The sequence below is a fragment of the Corapipo altera genome, unplaced genomic scaffold, assembly GCF_003945725.1.
Source record: "Corapipo altera isolate COAL_440 unplaced genomic scaffold, ASM394572v1 0, whole genome shotgun sequence".
NCBI lineage: Eukaryota > Metazoa > Chordata > Aves > Passeriformes > Pipridae > Corapipo > Corapipo altera.
Window position 1 is genome coordinate 39,032,337 of NW_020884872.1, and position 23,100 is coordinate 39,055,436.

The 23,100-nt window shown below is 40.7% G+C and overlaps 2 protein-coding genes across 7 annotated transcripts in view; both read left to right on the plus strand.

Annotated features, from left to right (window-relative positions):
* Positions 1-12,601, plus strand: part of TMTC4 (transmembrane and tetratricopeptide repeat containing 4) — a 59,066-nt gene extending 46,465 nt beyond the window's left edge. For 2 of the 5 annotated variants that reach the window (XM_027644599.1, XM_027644609.1), the window contains 2 exons: positions 4,685-4,754; positions 5,273-10,394. In XM_027644599.1, coding sequence (XP_027500400.1) covers positions 4,685-4,754; positions 5,273-5,424 — 222 coding nt within the window. In that variant the 3' untranslated portion in view covers positions 5,425-10,394. Of the gene's footprint in view, positions 1-1,009; positions 1,542-2,901; positions 3,148-4,684; positions 4,755-5,272; positions 10,395-12,334 lie in introns of those variants that run through there. The other 3 variants (XM_027644632.1, XM_027644617.1, XM_027644624.1) reach the window with 3 other exon arrangements.
* A 321-nt stretch (positions 12,602-12,922) lies between these two features.
* GGACT (gamma-glutamylamine cyclotransferase) overlaps positions 12,923-23,100 on the plus strand; it is a 29,298-nt gene continuing 19,120 nt past the window's right edge. The window contains exon 1 of one of the 2 annotated variants that reach the window (XM_027644659.1): positions 12,923-13,019. The gene's annotated coding sequence lies outside the window, so the exon portion shown is untranslated. The remainder of the gene's footprint in view (positions 13,020-23,100) is intronic. The other variant, XM_027644650.1, reaches the window with a different exon arrangement.

A 23,100-nucleotide genomic window follows, 5' to 3' on the forward strand; every position in this document is an offset into this window, starting at 1 on the left:
CTCTTATTTTAAAAGACATTGAGTCAAAAAGGTTTTATTATGTTGTGAAAGATTTCCTTCCAGTAAGCACACAACATTCTCCTTCAGTTTCTTTCCAGCAGAAGATAGTTTTCCTACATCACCAACCAAAAACCCAAACCTTTTTGATTTCTGTTTGTATCTACTGATGAATGGTTTATTGTTTCAGAAAGAAAAGCACATTAAGGATGAGCTGTTTCTATGGTTTTGTTTGGGTTTTTTAATTATCATCTGTTATACCAACTTAGAGTTCCCCTTTAAATGCTTGTTCTTATCTCACTGGATGAAGAACCAAGCTATATTTAGTTCTTTGAAAATCTCTATGCAGTATTTTTGTTATGTATACATCTATGCTTTTTCTGTAAAAAGTGCAAAAATTGAAAACATTCAGCATTTTGAAGTAAAGCCAGACTACAATTTTGTGGCCTTGGCAGCAGATGGAATATAGCGTGGTTACCCCAAGGCTTTGCTATATGCAGCCTGAAAGTTTCTTGGCAACACTTAAAGATTTGGCAAGATGCAGCAATTTGAAATATCACTGGTGTACTGAATGTATATTTACTCCATATATCTACAGTAATATGAATATGATGCACCTTAAATAGCCTTTAATCAACCAGTATGCTTCTACTACTGCTGAGCAAAGTAGTGGTGATAAAAATGTTTTCAGCATGTAGTTGGAGATGTATGGTAATGGCAGCCAGCTCTTGAATATCTATTTCATTAAATTTTCTGGAAGTGCATTGCACATGTTGTCCCATTGTGCTTCAGCAGTGAAAGGATGTGAGTCTGTACATTAGGTGCTTCTCTTTTGTGTAGGTGGCAACTTTAGGCATAGGACTGAATTAATTGGACAGCACATTTTTCACTTTGATTGCTGTTAACTTGGCCAGTGAAGAAAGCAGAGATTTACTTATTAGACCAAAATACTAAAATTTGCAGTGGGAAAAAATATAATTTCATGGGACTTACGATTACCTCATTTTTTCAGGTGCCAATCCACTGTTGATTTTTAGGATTGGAGAGCTGTATGAAAAGAGGAGGTTATCTTGCACAACTTGACTCTCAGTATGTTTCTCAAGTGACTGAGAAACATGGAAATCATGGGATAACTTTGCCTGGAAATGACATTTAGAGGTCATCCAGTCCAACCCCTGACCCAAACCAGGGCCAGTTCCAGTTGCATCTTGAATATCTTTGTGGATAGAGATTTTAGAACCTCTCTGGACAGCATCTTTCAGTGCTTGACCAACTTTATGGTAAAAAAAATAGTTTTTTTATCCTTTTATCTAATTGGAATTTCTCATATACCAGCTTGCATCCATTATGTCTCATCCCATCTCACAGACATGTGAGAAGAGTCTGTTTTCATCTTCTCTGTATTATCTGATCAAGTACTTGTAGGCAGCACTAAGGTCTCCCCTTTACCTTCTCTTCTGAAGGCTGAAGAGATTCAGTTCTTTCAGCTGTTCAATGAAAGTCTTGTGTTACAGACCCTAACCATCTTGGTGCTCTCTGCCGGACTCACTATAGTATGTCTATGTCTTTCTTGTAATGGAGAGCCCCAGCCTGAACACATACTCCAGATGCTGTCTCAGAAGTGGTAATAGAGGAGAAGGATTATTTCCCTGGACCAGCTGGCTGTACTTGATACAGCACAGGATGTGGTTGGTCATCTTTTGAGGATACACTGATGGCTTTTATTCTTTTTGCTGTCTACGAGGCCTACCAGATCCATTTCTATAGAGCTTTTTCCTAGACAGTTGTTTCTCAGGCTGTACTTTTGCATGGGATTATCCCATCCCCAATGTGGAACTTTGCATTTAATCTTGCTGAACTTTATGATATTTCAGCAGTCCAATCCTGTTCAACATCTTCATTAATAACTTGGATGATGGGGCTGAGGGCACCATCAGCACCTTCGCTGATGACACCAAACTGGGAGGAGTGGCTGATTTGGCAGGAAAACACCTGAGGATCCTGGTGGACACCAGTTTGCCCCAAAGACACACTGCTGGCTAACGTTCAAAGAAGGCTAATGATATCCTGGGTTGTCTTAGAAATGCTGTCTTTTGCCAACAGGCTGAGGGAGGTGATCCTTCCTCTCCACTGGTGAGGTTACACCTGAAGTCCTGTGTCCAGTTCCCAGAGAGTTAAGCAAAGGGCCACAAAGATGATGAAGACACTGGAACATCTTTCCTATGGGGGAAGGTTGAGCCTGGAGAAGAGAAGCCTCAGGGAGAGGATCTCAATGTGCATACCTGAAGGGTGGACAAAACTAGATGGAGCCAGGCTCTTTTCAGTGGTGCTCTGTGACAGGACAAAAAGCAATGGGCCCAAAGAAAACAAAGTATATTCCCTCTGAACATCAGGAAGTGCTTTTTTACTGTGACCAAACATAGGCACAGGTTACCCAGGGAGGCTGTGGAGTCTCCATCATTGGGGATGCTGCCTGGAGATGGTCCTCGGCAGCTGGTTCTGCTGGAGCAGAGAGGTTGCATCAGATGACCACCAAAGGTCCATTCCAGCCTCAGCCGTTCTGTGATTCCTGCCAGTCCGTTTCTCTGTCCTGCCCAGGTCCATCAAAATAGTAGCTCTCCCCTCCAGTGTATTTATCACTCCCTCCTCTTAGATGCTATTTATAAAGTTTTGAAAGTGCATTCAGTCCCATCATCCAAAACATTAATGAAGTCAGTAAATAGTATGAGTTTCAAAGAGACCAGTGCATACCAGCAACTGTCTGGGTATGACAATGCTGGAGCAATTGCTTATGCCATAGGAAAGCAATGCTAAAACTTGCACTATGGAATTATATACCCTCTAAATTTCCAGACATCTGGTTCCCTTGTTAACTCCTATTAAGTATTCCTTCTCCTGAAACAGAATCGATCACAGAATGGTTGGTTTTGAAAAGACCTCAGGAGATCATCTCATCCAACCCCCCTGCTAGAGCAGATTAACCTGGAGCACGTTGCACAGGATTGCATCCAGGCAGGTGTTGAATATCTCCAGGGAAGAAGACTCCACAGCCTCTCTGGCATCCTATTCCAGTGCTCAGTCATCCTCACAGAAGGAAGTTCTTCTTCATGTTCAGGTGGAACTTGCTGTACATCAGTTTCTGCCTGTTGCCTCTTGTCCTATTGCTTGGCACCACTGGGAAGAGCCTGGTTCTGTCCTCTTGGCACGCTCCCTTCAGATACTTATAGACATTGATGAGGTTCCCTCTCAGACATCTCTTTTCAGACCAAACAGGCCCAGCTCCCTCAGCCATTCCTCATAAGAGAGATGCTCTAGTCCCTTAATCATCTTTGTAGCCCTCCACTGGACTAGCGCTGAGAATGCTGTGGTTTGTAATTTCCTTGACCTGAGAAGATGAAGGCACTTTCTGCAGGAGTCTCTCTTGGCTTGAGAGTGGCAGCTCAGCTGTGCTCAGCAATGCTTTGAAAGGACCATGTTGTCTGTGTTTGAATTTGGACATATGGGAAAGCTCTTAAGTCACTCAGAGTTGAGTGACTCAATCTTGACATCAGAAATATATTTTTCCCTGAAGGGGAACTCTAGAGACTTACTTCATGCTTCTCATGAGAAGATGGTGGAACCAAAAATCTGGGTGACAGGTTTTCTTCTTCAGTAGAGCCTGTGTTATTTTAAGTAGTAAAAGCTTAGCACAAAGGAAAGAATTTTTCTCCAGGTTATTGTTCTCACATACCTCAGACTAACAAGTATGTGCATTCAGACAGAAGCCTATGGCATTGAGGTAATTTTATCTTCAGGTCATTTGCATTGAAACTGAATGAACAACTTCTCCCTAAAGCTCAGCACAGCATAGAAATCTTTGTAAAATTTGCTCCAAATATCTAAACTTGCATGTAAGTAAGTAAATATGCTCCATTTGGATTGGGGGAGTGTAACTTTTTAAACCTCTACAGGAAATATGCTCTGGGAAAAAAGTATCTATATTAGCAACCAGTTTGGGAAAATAAAATGGTTTTAATTAGAGAATTAGTTTAGTGGTAAATTATTTTCTGAATACTTTCTGAGGGAGCTCAGGTTTTCTAAGTACTCAGATATCAAGAGTCTTAAGAGTGCACACTGTAAGTGGGAATATGGAAAAGATAACTGATGAAGAAATGTGAAGCATATTTGAAGGATTTTTGAAGTAACAGGCACTCAGCTACTCGTCATTGGGAACCATGCTGAAATAGCTGCTTGAGAAGAATCTACTGGAATCTATTTTTAATACTAAAATTATTTTTAAAGGAAATGTGTCTAAAAGCAGTTTGCTCAGATCCCAAATTATACTATCCTTAACTTGATTGTATAAGAAGGGAAAACTTCAGGAGGTAATGTTTGAAAATATAGTAACTATAAAAAAAAGAATTTAAGTAAACAGTTTTGCAAACTTTACTAGTGCCTAATAATTTTCTGCTAAAATAATAGCAGCCTATGAAAGCATGGCACTTATTTGTAGCATTATTACTGTTTTCAGTAGGCTGTAGCCACCTGAGCTACAGGATCATGAAGGTTCAGAATATTTATATGATGGTATCATATCTGTATGATATAGTTTCAGAGGGTTTTTAATTACAATCAAGGGTAAATTTGGCATTATTTTATATACAATGAGAGTAGACTGTCTTGTTGACTATTATTTTAAATTATTCAGGAATCTGAAGCTTTGTTCCTCAAGGCAATTAAAGCCAATCCAAATGCTGCCAGTTATCACGGTAATTTGGGTAAGAGCCTTTCTAACTCTTATCAGCTGTATTGTTTATTTGCTTCATATTCATTGTGTTTAAAAAGAAAAAGCAATCTTTCGAGCCTTCTTCCTGCTGGGCAGATTTCTATTTTACTTTCTAGAAGAACTGCCAGCCAGAAGAACAGGGCTCTAATCCAGAAAAGCTGTCACATGATATGACAAATCAAGAGGGCTGCACAGTCCAGCCCAGAGGTAGCTGCACTTCAGTATCTGCAAATTGGTTCATTTATGCTATGCTTGTAACCTGCAATGAGCTCACCAGATAAGAGCTGCCATTTACGGCTGCATTGTAATTCATTCCTTCATCATTCCCATGCCAGTTCTGCTCCCAGGCTTTGGTCTTACATTTGGCAACAGAACAAGCAGCTACTGTGCCACCAGCCAGTGACAGACCCTTAACTGGAAATAAATACTTCAATGGTGTTTTCCAAGTGGTTTGCAAGATTCCACATTATTCAACAATATTGCTAATGAAATTCCCCATTGATGTTCCAGCCGTGCTTTATCATCGCTGGGGAAATCTTGACTTAGCAAAGAAGCACTATGAAGTCTCTCTGAAGCTTGATCCTACGGCACCTGGAACCAAGGAAAACTACAACCTCTTAAGAAGAAAACTGGAGCAGTTGCAAAAGAAAGGCGGTGCCTGATGTTCCTTTCCAGGTTGTCCGTGCATGCTGTTTACGACTAATGTTACATGGCTGCTTTTGACCATGTACAGGATTCAGTCATTATTTCTCAAAAATGATAACACCACCAGCACCACACACTTGAATGTCCAGTTTTGCCCTCCTACAGATCCTAACATTTCAGCTTGGGGGATCATTTTATTTTTACTCTTGAACTGCTTTTAAAGTCCATTAGAACATTTTTATAGGTATATGAAAGCAATGCAGATGGAATTTCACAGCATACATTTGTCACATGAAGATATCAAATGACATTTCAGTAGAAGGATGAATAGCAGAAGGTGGTTTTATTTCTGAAAGTGATACTTAAAAGTGCAATTTCCTGTTTGAATCCTGATCTTTTCAAGTATAAATAATATCTGTCCAGTTTTATTACTGCCTTCTACTGCCAGTCCTGCAGAGCCAGTGAAAAAAGGATTCTCTCCATCACATCAGTCTACTCATACAATTTTGGTTACGTGCCCTTATGCTTGTTTCTGTCTCAAGCCTGTGAAGTGTTGGATTTGTACAGGAGTAAATAAGGGCAAAGATTTGACCATAAATGTCTGTCAGCCAGTGTACTACTGAGGTATGCTTGCGTGTAGAAAATACTCTTAGATTAAGACGGAGATTTTAGCAAGCAGCAAAGGGAAATGAAGTGTGAGGCAACAGAGGAATCAGCTAGAGTTTCTGTTCCTGCAGGCAGCCTCATCTAGTATAGACAACATGGGCAACAGGTCAGAATCGCTTTAGCTCCTGTGGCAGGTCAGTGGTCTAAATACAGTATAGTGTCTGCAGGAGCTTAATTGCCGTGTTCTTAGGCATTTCAGTGCTTTCTGGTTAAGGACATTACACCTGGCAGCTGGTGAATAAAGAGGTAATTTCTGTGACAAAGTAACTGTGCAGAAGATCTGACCTTGGCTGTTGATCTATTACCTGGAAGGAACGTGGCTCACCTTTGTCTCCCATGGCTTCTGTGTTTGCTGAAGGGGCAGATGAATAAGCATAGCTGTTAATGCATAAACTGAGCACATCAATGTGGGATTATTCAGAGATGGTATATGTTGATACCATGTTACCTCTCAAAAGGGGCTATGCTTTAATACATGTTTGAACTCTGGCTGTCCAGAGTTGTTTGTCATGTGCTAATATTTACATTCCTGTTTCAGGAAGTAGTCACACGTCTGTGTATTTGTGGTGGTTGTTTTTTGGGTTTTGTTTGTTTGTTTGTTTGTTTTGGGGGGGTTGTGTTGGGATGGGTTGGTTTCTTTGTTTAAGATTGAAAGTTTGCTATTAATTTTGAAAACTAAGGAACTTTCCCTCTCTTTTCATATTCCTTTATTCTTTCCAACCATGTCCCCTGGAAGAAATTGATCAGTGCAGTATTTGCAGCTTTCCTAATTAGTCCAATGATTATTGTATAGGAGATTGTGTAATGTTCTCCATACACAACTCATCTACGTGTGGAACCATTTAAAGTCTCTGATAAGTTCCTGCCATAGGGCAGGATGTTGTGTGACCTTCTCATCTGACCACCATATAACCATTCTACATCTATAATATGATTTGAACCTACAATAGGCTGCTTTTACATTATAAATTTGCTTGGAAATGACAGTTGATTCAATAACTAAGTGTGTCTACAGAGCACATTGCAATACTGCAGAGCTACCAAAGCATCCTCTGGCAAAGCTAGTTCAGGTACTACAAGCTGTGCAGCTACTTTAATGTAATATTTTTGCCAGACTAGCTGTAAATCTAGCCAGCAAGGCTGTTGCAGTGGGGTGCTGTCCACAAATTTGGCTTTGAATGAACTAATCTGGCTATGTTATATAGTATGCTGCTGTACTGGTTTTGGTCGAGATACCAGAGGCATGTATGTGTGTTCCTCTCCTGCAAATACAGCCTGTTTCTCAGCAGGACTAATTCGTTCATATAGGGTACTAAGTTGATACAATTGTTTCCATTTCTTCTGGTTTCTAGACAGAATTTTCAGAAAGTAGTTTCTGAATATATTTGCAGGATATAAACATGCTCTATGGTAAGCATCTGGTAAGCAGAACACTGCACCAGTATGGCTAGTCATCTTCTGATGACCACCATAGTTTAGCCAGTGCCAACTTTTGTATCTGAAAGGTGCTGAAATAGGTACACTCTTCAGTACAAACGGCAGGCTTTTAAGGCTTTCCATACATAGCCCACTTTTCATTGATATTGAGAACATGAGGAATTGAAGAGTTAGGGTCTGGCTGGGTGAGCTAATTTATAGCTGAAGATAAATGTGTTTAATATAATCAGGGTTTTTCTGTATATTTGGAAAAATACATCCTGAGCTTAAATTATTATTCTCATCATAAAATCCACATGTGTAGTTTTCCCTGTTGCTTTCCATATTAGCTTTGCAAAAATCCAGTAGATCAATATTAGGTATGGGGTATGAATTCTTTCTAGGTCATTATAAAACAAAGCTGTTGTAGAAATTCCTCTGTGGAAGTCAGTTTGTCCTTCTACTCAAGAGTTTTAGATGGAAGAGACAGACAAACAAATTGGATGTTTTGTTAGTATTTGAAAATGGTTTTTATTTTCCAGTACAGACAACATGATTTCTTCTTAATTAGCTTTCTGGCTAGTTGTATATATTTTTGTGAGGGTTTATTTGTTTTATATAATTTTCAGTTCTATAGAAATGTGATTGATTACTTGTATGATGGTAATAAGAAGGATACCCTTACATCTGAGTGTAATGTTGAGGCAGAATTGTGTTCAGAAGAAGCCACAAAGATGACTGTAAAATTTCCTTAAGACTTTCAAGAATACTAAATATTTTTTTACTTTATTTTCAGAAATATTTTGAAAGTGCAAATAATACAGTGGGGTTTATTACAATGGTTATAATGCTAACCTTTTGCTTGGTTTTTCATACCTCATAACTGACTCCTGGAATAGTGCAGAACACTCAACCCTGAAGAGAGAAAGGTGAAGAAAAATTGGGTTTGTACATAACTGTTGTTACAAACATTGTCTGTCTTTCTAGCTGGATTTTTTTCCCATTGCTAATTACAGAAGATTAAAGTTTCCTTATCAGCTGGCCTGCTTGACTCCCTAGGGAAATTAAGAAGCCTGGTTACTTTTTTCTTCTTTTTTGTTTTGAAAGATTGCTTGTTCAAATACAGTTCCGAGGAGAAAAATACAGAATGATTCAATGCACAGTATGGAGTCTGAAAAATAGTCACAATGATTGCTATGGATGGCAGTCTCTTTTCACCAAAAACTTCTAGCCGAGTTCCCAAATTGTATGTTTCTCTCATGTCTAGACCAATGCCATGTACATGAAGTTTCCTGTTATTTAATGTCATACTTAGTATTTAAACTTTAGAGATGTGGATTGTGTGTGTGTTTATGGGCATTGAGAAATAAAAATCTTTAATACTTTTGAATGGTTTCTTAAAAATATTGGGCCTATTCACTGGGAACTTGTTTCCTTCATATTTGAGATACCCGCATCTGAGCTATTCATCCTAGTTTCTCTGTATAGCCACTGGAGGGGGAACAGGTAATGTGAACTATGATTCATCTTCTAAAGGAAGCACCTTTAGGATGTGAGGAGTCATATACTTGAACCAGGTACTCATCTTCACTAACTTCAAAGGGTAACTAAGGTGATCAGCTCATGTACATGAAGAAAATCTCCCTTGATGCTTTCAGTAGAAGTAATCTGGTCCCATACACCTCTAGCATTCTCATACGTTATTGGCCCCAAGAATGTTAAAAGACTGGCATTGAAGCAAACTGGCAGGTACTTGCCTTGAGAGTTGGAGAGTTATAGTAGCTCGATGAGGGAATGGGATAAAACAAATTAGGATGACTTTGATAAATTTACATGACTGATAAAGCAATGAACATCAGGTCTCTGTGTATGAAAACAACATTCAGGTCCAGTTTGATTTGTTTCTATCTTGTTTATGTTTCTGTAATAAATGGTAACAACTTCTTATTGAAATGACTTTTGGCATCCTTCAACTCCAAAAAGCAATCTAAAGCAACTGTAAATTTGCAAAGGTGAGATTTTTTTTCTTAAATTGAAGTTGCTATTTCAAGCTGTAGCTGTTAGAATGTTAAATGCAATAGCATAGCCCATTTCAGTACGGTGAGGTTTTTTAATTTCAATATCTTGATATTTATTTGCTGGTTCCTGCCTTTGTTCCCTATTTCATGTGAGCATTGGTACATTTACATACCTGTCATTACATGTAGATTCCCAAGTGTTTCTTGGCTTGGCCCTTTCACTAAGTAGCGCTTCCACAGCTCTTGGTATGTCTCTACCAAATATCCGTTTATGAGGGCACATTTAACTCAAAAAGACTAAAATTTACTAGAAACAAAAGTGAGATTACATGGTTAGATTTCTGCAGTGTCAACACCGAGGGAGCCAAACTTCTGTCATGTACCACCATAAGCAGCAGGTGCCACTAATAATGGGCACTTCAGACTCTGTACTGGACTGCACGATAATGTGAAGTGGTTATACATAGGCGTAATGTTATAAACACAGCAACTTGGACTCTGTGCTGTAAGGAAAAAGGACCATATAGCCACTCCAAGGAAGAGGATGTGCACAGCTGCACGGGCTGTCAAGCACTGGAGGACGGATGACCTTTGTATTAGAATGCTGCACTGCAGTGTTGTGGCATGGGTGTTCAGTGTGTGTCAGTAATGATACATGTCAAGTGGTTCAGGGGGTTTTTAAACAATTTTTTTTGTTAGGAAAAAATCTCTACAGGTATTGTGTAGCTTGTGATTTCTGAGTTGAACTTTTTTTATGTAGTGTTAATCATTCAGATTGGCAATGGTATGTTCCAATTTATTTTCAGCTGAGCAAGAAGTAAATACATTTGTAATTAAGCCATGAAATAAATCTGCATTTTGCTATCTTTTTTTTTGACAGATTTTAATTATGACAATGGTGTTTATTTTTGTGGTAAGTTTTTGATTCAGGGTGATATGGTTTGAAGCTGGCTCCCTGCCAAGTCTCCAAACCTTACCACCAGAAGTCGTCCCCCCCCCAAACCTCAGGGAGAAGAGGGAGAAAAAACAACCAACTAAGAAAAACCCGAAACGAGAGAGACAGCTAAAGTGATATATATAAATATATTTACACTTATGTTACAATTGAAATATATACAATTTAAAATATATACAATTTCACAAGGGAAGGGGGAAGGGAAAGGGAACAAAACCAAAATAATATATATATATATCTATATCCCAATCAGTAGCCCGAGATCTAGTAACTAAAGAGTTAGCAAAGAAAATATCCCACCACTCTCCTTCGGACAACCGAGAGTTGCTCCGGGACGATCGCCGGCAACCTCTGCCTCCCAAGGTCGACAAGGCCTTACCAAGCCTCGCTCCCCAACACGGCAGACTCAACAGCAGGGAACCTGCACCTCCAAGCCGCCGGAAGGAATGAGGGCGAAGGCCTCTCCTCCTTTCTTCTTATAATCTGGCTTACGTAAAAATCGTAGGGAATACTGGGTAAATCTGGACCCTTCCTTGGTTACAAACTGGTCACCAAGGAAGGCCTAGCCCAAACCACCACACAGGGTTCTGCTGAAAGCTAGGAAGAAAATCTAATGGGCCTAGTAGACTGGCACTGGGACATACGGGAAGATGTTCTCTTGGAGTACTAGTTCAAAATCTTGATTCAGCGTGATTGTATTGATGCTGAATGTGTGTGCCTAAACAACAAAAAGAAGCACTTGAAGAAAGTGACAGAATACATAACTCATTAATTCAAGCTTTAAAACAATAAAATATAGGAAAAAAGCAAGAGCTTCTGCCCCAAATGCTGAGCAATCTTGTTGACTGTCAAAATGAGATTTGTTACCTGGTGTGCAGCAAGCCAATAATTGCACAGTCAAGAGAGACATTGATTATTTATTTCTGAGATGTGCAAGCCTGGGTGCTTGGTGGTATTCCACAAATCAAGCACACCATCTATCAAAACCTTTTACTATTTATACATTTTAGCAAACAAAGGAATTAGTGTTCATTGACTACAAGTTATATAGTTCTCTTACTAATTAGTATTCTACCTTCTATTGGTTAATGATTCTCTTGCTTTTCATGCTAATTAGTCCACATGCTGAGTCTTTCCTTTTGGGTCAGGTTTCTTTAGTCGGTGGTCACAAAAAAACCCCTGCTGGAATTACCTTTACCCAGCTGGAGCTGATTTCAGCGCAGTTGCTGAGTTGGGTTTATCAGTTTCTTCCTTATCTTGGGAATTCTACCAGATGTCTTTGAGGCCTGTAAATTCTGCATTCTTTGTGTCCACTATCAGTGGTGCATCCTTCTTCCCAAGCTTTGTTTAACCTCCCCCTAGGTCTGAGATCACTGAAGCATGTCAAGCCCTAAACTTTTCACAAGGCAATTCTACTAACAAATAATTTGTTTTTCTAATAGCCAAAGACTGCTTTGAGATCTCCCCTGTCTCCTCCAGGCTGAACAAACCAAGTGACTTAAGCTGCTCCTGGTATGGGTTCCCCTGTAGATCCTTCACCATCTTTGTAGCCCCCCTTTGGATGCTAATAGCTTTATATCTTTCTTATGTTATGGTGTACCCAGGATTCAAGGTGAGGCCACCCCAGTGCAGACCAGAGCAGGACAATGACCTCCCTTGACCAGCTGTCGATGCTTTGCCTGATGGCCCCCAAGACACAGTTAGCCCTCCTGGCTGCCAGGGCACTGCTGACTCATAATTCAAACTGCCGTTGACCTGGACCCCAGGTCTGTTTCTGCAGCACTGGTGAACAAGTACTGAATCGTTCTATGTCAGTGCATAAGGGGGTATCTCGCTCTTATTCCTCTTACCAGCACATTCATTTTCTTACAGTGATTTTACTGTGTGGAGCCTTCACGTACTTTGCTAAAGAGCAGACCAATCCCTACAGAGCCAGCTTGAGGGAGTCCTCCGCTGAGACATGGAAGCTGCCAGCAAAGGCGGTAAACAGAAAGGCACTTGGCACCCTCCAAGTTTAAAACTCCTACTTCAGGCTCAAGACCAATCTCTGCAGCCAAAACCCCTTCTTGTTGAGTAGTCAACAGCGTCTGTAAAATAACGCGGTTTTTAAAGCTCCCCAAGAGCCAGACTGACTAGCTGTGGTTGTATTGCTTGACACACGTTTTTTACGGCCTCCAGGAGGCGAGGCCCCGGCACCGGGTTTTGGGAGCGGCTCTTCCCGGGAGCTGGGCGCTGCTCCTGCTTTGGCAGGCGGCGCAGGCTGCCCCGCTCTCCCGGCTCCGGGCCCGGCTGCCCGCCCTGCCCGCGCTCCCGCTCCCCCGCCAAGCACGCTCCGTCCTCTGGCAGCCGCGCTGGCCCGGGCAAACAACCCCGGCTCGGCCCCCCCAGCCCCGGGCACCCGGCGCTGCCCCGGCCGCGGGGGAGGGAGCGCGGGCAGGCACCGCCCCGCGTCCCGCTCCGCCCCGCCGCCTACTCCCCGGAGAGGCGCCCCGGGACAGGCAGAAGGCGGCGGCCGCAGGCACGAGTGAAGGCGAGGACACAACAGCAGCGCTGGCGAGTGAGTGCCCCGGCCGAGCGCCGTGGGGCCGGGCTGAGCGGGGCGGGGCGGTCCGCCCTTCTCTCCACGTGATGCGCGGCCCCACCGGGGGAGCGGAGACGGGGAGCGGGGGTGGTTCGGTGCAGGCTGCGGGTCCCGCCGGGGCCGGCGCGGGGGGCCGGCGGCGGGGAAGGGCGCTGCCGGCTGTCCCGCACCGCCGGGGAGCTCGCCTGCCGCCGCCGGGCTGCGGGCGGCGGGGGCGGGCCCGTAAGAGCCACGTGTGACAGCGGCGCGGCTCGGCCCCGCCGGCCGGGCGGGAGCTGCGGGCGGCTCGGCCTCTGCCCCCGGGCTCGGGGCTCCCTCCCGGGGACCCGGCTGCCCGTGGTGCGAGAGCACAGCAGCGCCTCGCACCCCAGAGGTGGGAGGAGTGGCTCATCGGTGACACGGCCGAGCGCAGGAGGAGCTGTCCGTGACGCTCTCGCCTTCTCCTGGTGGCCAGGCGCATCCTCCAAACGAGAGTGTTCGTTATGATCCAGATACTCGTTTTAGTAACATACCTTTGCCTTGGTAGTGGTTAGTGACGTGTATTTGAAGAGCTAGTATCTACATTAAAGGGAAAAGAGAAAGGAAATAGTTTAGGTGTCATACATGAAGAGAAGCTGTGACAATCGATAACTGTCTACACCTGTCCAGCGGAAGGTGTCCCTGCCCACGGGAGGAGGGTTGGCACTAGGTGATTTTTAAGGTCCCTTCCAACCCAAACCATTTTATGTTTCTGTATCCTCACAAGATGACGTGTCAGACTTCAGAGCATTTATCTTTTTGCCCTCAGTGTTTGGACCACAATGTTGGGGGTTTGTTATCCCTTTTTTTTTTTTTTTAATTGTCTTAGGGATTTAATTTTGCTATGTTTTCATCTCCTACCTTTTCTGTATCCTTTTCCATTATAGAGTTATGTAAACATTTTGCTTTTGAGTTAACCTGCATTTAGTTGTATCTGTGTTAACTCCAGACAATTAATTTCCTAATTTTTTGCTCCAGGAATTTTTTAATTTGCTGCTTCTGTAATTTTTGCCCTTCTTTGAAAATAGCAAGGTAGTGAATTATATAGAGGTTAACATACAGAGGCACAATTGTAAATATTTCCGTGACCAAGTTATTTGATGTTGATCTCTGTGTGGAGTGGACTTGTTTTATATACACTCTAGTTTAAGCAGGCAGTCAAACTGGAAAAGCAATTTCTTGACAATTAAAATTGTTCATGGTGTGACAAAGGCAATTAAGAGAGGCTCTAAATTTTGCATCTGAACAAAAAACAGGCATATTTCCATCGTTCTTCACACACACACACTCCCCAAGAAAAGCCTTTAAAACCTACACCATGTCTTAAAAATATAATTATCCTTCGTCAGCACTCATCTCCTGCCCTCACTCCATCATAGCTGTCAAAGTCACATGAACACTAACATGTCTTATTATCAAAGTGTAGTACATCATTCTTCTGCCATGGGTAAATAAAAGAACAGATGTCTCTGTTACTGTCTGTCTCAAAACGTGAATTGTCAAGGGTGTTACATGTTAAACAAAAGAAAAAATTACCTAAATATACATTGCTAATATTTTTAAATCTGCATTCTCCTGCTGACAACTATTAACTTCTTGATATGTGCGTCATAGTTCATTTTCCATGCGTTTTTGCAGCGTGTTTGCTCCTCACTTTCCAAATTGCTGTGGTGTTCTGCATCAGCTTTGCAAGGAAGTTTCTTTGAGCTTGTTTATGTGTTTGAGACCACTGGAATATTGAACAGAGCTTTGCTTAATGACTGAAGAGTGTGTGTCATATTGTTGATAAGTTTCATGTCACCTGCTGCTTATAGTTTTTCTTCTGGTGACTTTATATGTGTGATCAGAGTTTTCCCTTCCTTATTTTCTCATATTCAGGATAGAAGTATTGCTTTGAATGCTTCATTTACTGCAGTGTCTGCTTTTTATCCTTTAGAAAGGATCACCGTGTCAGTTCATGCTTTCCTTGGCTGATTTTTGACATGGAATGCTAGGTGCCTCCAGAGAGTGGAGGGCACGAACCAGGCCTGGTTTGAACCAGACATCCTGCTGTCTCTGCCACCCACTGTTCTGCAGAGTACAGCCTCTTCCCTTGAAAAAGTGTTGTCTAGCATTGGCTTTAGCCCTGCTCTGAGGGGGAGGCTGGGCTGGATGACCTTCAAAGGTCCCTTCCAACCAACATTTCTCTGAGTCTGTCTATACATTCGCATAACTCCCAATAGTAACCCAACTGCCTATTTCAAAAGAAGTTTCCTCTTGAAAATTACTTTTATCTGACTACTGATGTGATGAAACCACAGGTTTTGCCTGTTCTTCTTCTCTTGTTCATATGGTTGTATTTGTTCTTCTTGGGGAACTTCTGGGAAGTCAGGTTACGTGACTGCCTGATTTATGTTGTGAATTTTCAAGTGTAGTTACAGGCACAAAGGTGTAGTCATGAAGTGAAATAAGAAAAATAAATTCTAGGGGCATGTTGTGGCATTTTTCTTCTGCTACTAGCTCTGGTACACTTTTGTTCTCTGGTGAACTAGCCAAATTATTTTTCTGTGTAATCCTGAACTCCTTCAATAGTTACTGTTGGTAGAAGAAAAATACACCATGTTTCACTGTAGTACTTGTCATTTCTTTTTTGGAGCAATGCACTTTTCTGTTCCTTCCTAATCAAGTTGTCCTGTATGTTTCTCAGGGTCTAAAAGTATACATTCTTTGAACTTGAACCTGGTCAAATAATTGTCATAACTTTCTTGATTTAAGTAGAATTGAGTGTGAAACTTGCATGACATTTTAAGTGAACTGCTTAAGCAGAGATCACATGTCATAACAGGATGTATTTTCTATATGAACTGCTGCTACCTTTCCTTTTCTTATCTTTCAAAATATTTTTTGCAGCATTCTGACAGAGAGGGTAAGTATTGCATAGATAATTCAGTAAGAAACAGGGGAAATGGATGGACCCAGTCATGTTATTGACTTAGCAAACGTAATACCCTTTTCATTTTGTCTGTCTAAAGAGTGTTTAATACCATTTTTCTTCAAAAATAGAACTATTCAGGCAGTAGTAAATCATTGTTCTTAAACCAAAATATATAGCTATCTAGAGTTTTCTCCTTTTTTTTTTACTCCAAAGGTTTAATTACATTTTATGGACCATGTCAGATACAACTCTCTTTTCCCCACTTCCAATTAATGTTAAAGAAGGACAGACTATACCAGGGTAATATCCTGTCCTATTGATTTAATGGCCTTTCCATGAAGACTTTTGGCCACTGTAATTTCTTTAAGTGTGTCAACTATTTTCTCTTAAAATCTTGAGAAAACACATCAATATCACTGTCACTCTGGATTTCTCTGTCTTACAGGACACCTCTTTTCCTTTGGAATTACCCGCGTAACCACCTCTCTTTGCAGTGTTTTGACTGTAATTGCTCATGACCTTTACTAACAGCCAGAGTTACCATCATATTGCTGACATTCTGACAGAAGTTCTTGGCCACGCAGAATTGCTTTTTCTCATCCTTTCCCTGAACCGTTGCTTTTTTCCAGTGCTGTGTGTTGTTACAAACTGTGAGGGAGATCATCCCACCCATGCCAGGCTTCAGCTCTGTGAGTGTATCTGTATAAGAACAATGCTGCAATTTGAAATATTTGTGCTATCAAGTAATAGCAGAGTAATTGCAAGTCTGTTTATCTTCTTTCCCTCCCCTCATTTTGTCTAGCCTAACACAGCCCCACAACTTTTATTTCAGTAAAATTCAGGTTGGAAGGCACCTTGTGAGTCACTAGTCCAGTCTCCTTATTCAGGGTAGGGTCCTCTGTGTGAGCAGACCATGGTGTGTTTTATCCAACATGCCTTGAAAACCTACAGGGATAGAGACTACACAACTTCTCTGGGCAACTTGCTTCAGTTTTTGTCTGCATCATGAGAACCCTTTTCCTTGGATCAAGTTGGGGCCTCTCTTATTCTGGTCAACTCTGACACGTACCCCTGTGAAGAGATTGGCTGTGTTTCCTGGATAACCACAGGTATGAGAAGACTGCTATTAGGACACCTCAAAGCCATCTCTTGTCAAGTTGAACAGGCTGTTTCCTGAGCTGCTTTTCACAGAGCAAGTGCTCTTGCCCCATGACCATCTGAATGCACCTCAGTTTGCCCATATTTTCTCTTGTTTTGGGCCCAAAACTGCATACAGTATTGTAGGTGTGGTCTAGTGAGTATCAAGTAAAGGGAGATCCTCACTTCCCATTGGTCTTGTTCTCATTAATACAGTGCAGGGTGCTGGCTGCCTTGGCCGCTTTCTTTGTTCAGCAAAGGTGTATTCGTGAGTTAAGGTAAGGATGAGTAAGGTAAATCATTAGGACATCAGAGGAAACATGAATCCCAGACATCATGAATCCCAGTATCATCTTGACTGTTGTACTGCACTTCTGGCTGAGTCTTGGCTCCAAGAACAGTCACGATTGTAGCGTTCCTGTTAGTGAGGAGGGAGATGCAGATGCTCATTTCTCATCACATGTCTAGATGTCTTGCTGTTTACTTATATATTCCACAAGTCGCAGGAATAGTTTTTGGTATTATGTTACTTTCTGGTAAAAGTAGCATGCACAATTTAAATAATGTTTTAGAATGGTAGTATAAAAGACTTTTCTCTAAAATACTTCTATTTTTGCTGCTGATCTGGACTCAGTCTTCTGTAATTTCTCTCTTTCTTCTCTCCATATCTGGTCCTGTTTAACCTGGAGATGTCTGAGAGGGGACCTCATCAGTGTATATAAGTATCTGAAGGGAGGGTGTCAAGAGGATGGATCCAGGCTCTTCTCAATGCCAAACAATAGGACAAGAGGCAACAGGCAGAAACTGATGCACGGGAAGCTCCACCTGAATATAAGGAAGAACTTCGTTACTGTGTGGATGACTGTGCACTGTAACATATTGCCTGGGGAGGTTGTAGAGTCTCCCTCACTGGAAGTACTCAAGAACCATCTCTGGATGCAATCCTGTAAAATGTGCTCTAGGATCACCCTGCTTGAGCAGGGAGGTTGTACCAGGTGATCCACTGTGGTTCCCTTCCAATCTGACCCATTCTGTGATTCTGTGATATGCTGGGTATCAACCTGTACCTCTGCTGCTGCCTTCTGCATCTCAGGGACTTAAAGTTGTCTACACATCTAGTGAAATATATCAGTTAATACATTTTGCCTTCTGGTAGGCAGACCAGTTTGTGTACAGGACTTGAAATAACTGTTGGTTTATTGTTTCTACTGACACACAGTACTGGTAAGAATTGTGAGTTTGTACTTCACCACTGCCCTCTTTAGTCTCCTTCCTTAGATGACAAACTTGCATTTGAAATGTGAGTTTCATTTGTAGTTCCTGGCAAGAGATTCAACTCACATCTCTTTACACCAACTGGTGATGCCTGAATGACCAGCCTAGATTCTGAACTTTAGGAAATTAAAGTGAGGTGAATGCTATCTCTGGCTCATAAAAAGTTATTAATAGCATTCTTTATGAATTCTTTTACATTGAACCCAAGTGTTTGTTGTTTAATTGCATATTGAACAGGTTAGGGTATGGACACTGAATTTTACCACCAAAATTGGTATGTGGTTTTAATTATGTCTATGGATCCTATGCAGTTTCTGTAAGTAACAGTTTTGTTCTTGCTTGGATCTCAGAATGTGTGAATTTCTCTCAAAATCTAAGGTAACAGGTTAGATCATTTCCCATCAGGAGAAGCAAAGTCCACATATACAGTAATACTGAAAGCTTGAAGGAAAATAGAAATAAACCAATTTTCTTTGAAACATTGCTGAGAAAAATTATTTTGAAAGTGAGACTGTAAGTAGTGAGTGAGAAATAAGGGTCTTGTTCTGTTTCTGTGTTGCAAGAATGGTGTTTGCAGTTGTTTTGAATGACAGGTAGACCTAGTGATGAACAGGGAATTCATGAGAGTACTCGTGAGAGTAAAGCCAGAACAGGAATTCATTGTATAATAGTTTCATTAGAAGAAGCTATGGGTTGTTTTAAAGTGGAAGGAAATAGTAGGTAGATAGGCCAAAGTACATAAAGGGCCCCACTTGAAGTTTTAATCCTCTTGTCTTTAATTTAACTATTTGCATGACCTGTCATTCACTGGAAGTGCTGGAATAAAACATTTCTGATTCTGGTAACACATAATATGTGCTTCAAGATCGAAGGACAATGTTTAAGGCTGTTTAATCATTGATTTTGCATCTATAATTGCAATTTCTAGGCTAGAAGCTACAAAATAATTGGTATCACAAGAAAGCAAACTTGCACACTCAAGTGGTTTGCAAGTCCAGAAATGTGATGGGAAGATGTTGCCCAGTAAATGTAACTGGTTCTGTGTCAGCATCTTTACAGGTGTCCAGAGAAGGGATATTGGCCTGTCCTTAGGGCTCTCCCTAATTTTAGCTTGCAAACCACTATGGAATTACTTTTGCCCATACAGTCCATCTCTGTGCTGCTATGCACAAGCCTTCTCTTTGTCCTCCTGCATAACTCCTGCCTCCCTTTTGTTATAATGTTCTTCTGGCTCCTGTTTTTTGAGTATTTTCCTGTGCTCACGGGGTTAGGAGACTTTATGCTGGCAGTATGTGAAATGAGTGCTGGAATGCACACTCTTGTAGGGATTTACCCAACCCAGCTCACCTGGTCTGAGAAGACATTGTACTACACTGAGGCAGCAGGTTTTTGTTAGTGTTTCAGTTTGGGGAGAAATGGGAATAGTTCATGGGTTTTGTGAAAAGGTCATGGAAAAAAGAAAGAAATGTTAGGAGTCTAGAGAAGGGGCTTAATAACATAAGCATCCATAGTAACAAATTTAAGAGAAAATTACTAGATTCAGATTTTTTATCATTGAGATCCAATTTAAGCTTACAGTAGAACTTGCTCAGACATAAACCGTTACCAGAATTTGTGGGTGGAAGAATTGAAGGCAATTGAAGAAAAGAGTTTTAAGCAATAGCAGTTGGGTGCAGATGATGAGATGAAGGATGAAAAAAATGTACTTGCCATGACTGTCAGCTGAGTGAGGTGTGATGCTTAGATTTATAGATAGGAATAGAAGGAGTATAACAGGCATTAGGATTTCTTATTCTCATGACTGCATGCCTGCTCCCAGGTACTCAAGGGAGATTGTAATTTGAAGAACAACTTAGGCCCAAATTTAATTTTGGCAAAGGAAGAACTCTGAAGACAATGGGACAAGCCTACAGAGACTAGGAAAGTGAGGGGAAAAGATTATTAGAGATTACTGGGTAGAAAATGTAATCTTGGATTTAATGTCACCTTTTAGATATGTTTGAGTGTATATCAATTGCTATTGATCTTCTTTGAGCCTGTTTTTTAGTGAAGCCACTAAAAATAAGATTTTTTGTACAGTAATTAAGAATCTGAGCTCAGCATTGTATTATGTTTTCACTGAAAGGAGTACAGCACATGTACGGAGTGTGGTAACGTGCTTTGGAGTGGTTCGGAAGTTCATCAGTTTGCACAACACTAGGTATTGCTTTGTTTTGTGTTGCCTGTGAGTTGTGGAGATACTGTTTGCTAAGTATTACATTGGGATGTGGGCATAGAACAACTAAATTAAATTTAGATGGGATGCCTGCACTATATATTAGGAAAATGTATAAATAACAGAGAAACTATACGAATGAGAGGAATGTTCCAACAGAGTTTATGGAGTGGAGCCCCAGGCTTGATTTTGCCTTAGCTGAAAATTACGTAGGGGAATAAATCCCAGCAGGTTGCTTACCATGCACACACACGTTTCACACATCAGACTACTAACCTGCTCCAAGGCTGCAGTCCTTGCTGTGATGTAGTTCAAATAACCCTGCCATGAAAACTTTCAGAATATGAAACCAGCCACGGGCCAAATCTAATTGAAGCTTTCTGAAGCTCATTTCAAACATGAAAAGTAACACAAAGTTACATGCTTAGGAACTTTGTCTGGTTGGAAAGAGTGTCCAAAGGGAAGGTGATATGAAGGGCTCAGACTCTGCCTTCTGTGGACTCTATAGATAGAAACCTATTCTCTTAACTGTTATCTCTAACAGGATTCAAATTCAAGAGAGAGTGAGCATAAAAGAAAATTAACATTCAAGATATTTAGATTATATTGTAGGTTAATGATTTATTTCTTTTGATTAAACTGTCCTGAGGCAGTGGGCCTTATTTTGTGATTGTGGTTCCAGGCATAATAAATGTCTCAGTAATGTGCATATGTATGTGGTTATGTGAAGCTTCGGGAAACCTGCTTAACAGAAACAAAATATCTGAGGTGAGCAGAGACAGAAGAGAGTTTGTTAGTGTTTTTTAATCTTTATAGTATGGGCCTCCTTAATGAGATATCCTGACTGGCTGTTTATTCCTCTCCCTTCTCTTCTTGTTTATATTTACCTTTATTTATCTTGTCAAAATCAAGAAATTTAGGTCAAAATATATCTGAATCCATCTGCTCATCTAGTCTGTTCTTTTACTGCTAGTAGTTATATCTTTTAATTAAGTATGCTTAGTGACAGTTTACTACGTTAATGAATGGCATCAAGTATCTTTAATTTCATACATGATGCTTTTAGGAGTTTTTTTCCTTATTTATGTATAACAAACCAATGATGTAATCTGTTTTATTTGTCAAATTGTAGTCTATATGTCTTATCTGTAACTTATGTTTTAGTGTTGGTTTAGGTGGAATCTCAATCACGCTCCATAATTTAGCTGTCTTTAGCAGAGGTTTATTATTATCACAGTCTTGTTGTGAATGCAGGAAATGTTTATTCATTGACATGGTGATCCATTTTGGTTTTAAATTTTGTTGATTGCAGTTATTCTTTGGTGCTCTAAATCTTATGACTGACTTAGAAAATTATGAAGTCCGTGACTGACCTTTCAATTCTAGGTTCATCAAACACTTTGATTGTTATTTTAGGGGTTTTTTTTTTGTTTGGGGCGTTTTTTGTGATTGACCATCAGTGTTGTTGTAACCAGATTTAGGTCTGCAGAGTGGTGCAGCAGACACAGGACCTGATAGGTATGATAGTAGGAGAAAGAAGCCAGTGATACTGCCTGTAGGATAATTTGCCTTTCGTGACCCTGCCAGATCAGGTAACTTGGTTTGACATTAGACAGGTCAAAAATTAATCTATTGGGCTAATTTTTGAGATTATTGTGGGATGGATTATTTATTTGACATCTACCTCACCTCTCTGTGGTACTTTATGCCAGCCCATTAATCCATCAGACCAACTACATTATCAAGTGGATTTTTACTTTAAGTAGCAGTGATGCTTTGGGAGTGTAATTAAGGAAAAGTGTTAGGAAATATTTGCAGTGTCAGACAACTTTAAGATTGATGATTTCTATCTCTTATCCCCAGTATTCTTATACTTTTGTGATCTGTAAATACTCTGCAGTATTGACAGCATGAACAGATTTACTTAGACATCTCCGCTTGGATCCCTGCTCTGATTATTTCTGTACTCTGGGCAGAGCTGCTGCGATGTAAGTTTTGTAGCATGTTTTCTGAGCCACCTCGATACAATCACTTAGCTGTCTAAGAAATGTACTAGTTTACATTGTTGTTTTTAATAAAACGTGTGACATTGCTCTAGATTACAGTCATATGCATGTGTAACAATTTAGCAGTGAATCGCCAGTGAGATCACATATGCAGTGTGTGAGCAAATGTGTGTGTAAGATTTTTTCCTGTACATCTAGAAAAATAGCAGTGTATCTTATCTACAGTTGCCACATCGGCAGCTTGGAGGAAAACTTCATGAGGGTATAGATTTTTAATGGTTCTGTATCAAAGTGATGTATCTCACTAGCATGCTATCAATAGAACAGATAAAATCTATATGCCTATAAACAAAATATTATTTATATTTTTTTAAATCTTGATTAAATAACAATTATTTCAGAACTAGTCGGGATTAAAAGGTCTCATATCTGTGATCTGAAAATGGTGTTTGAGATCAAAAATAGATAGAACCAGGAGAAGGGTTATTCCGT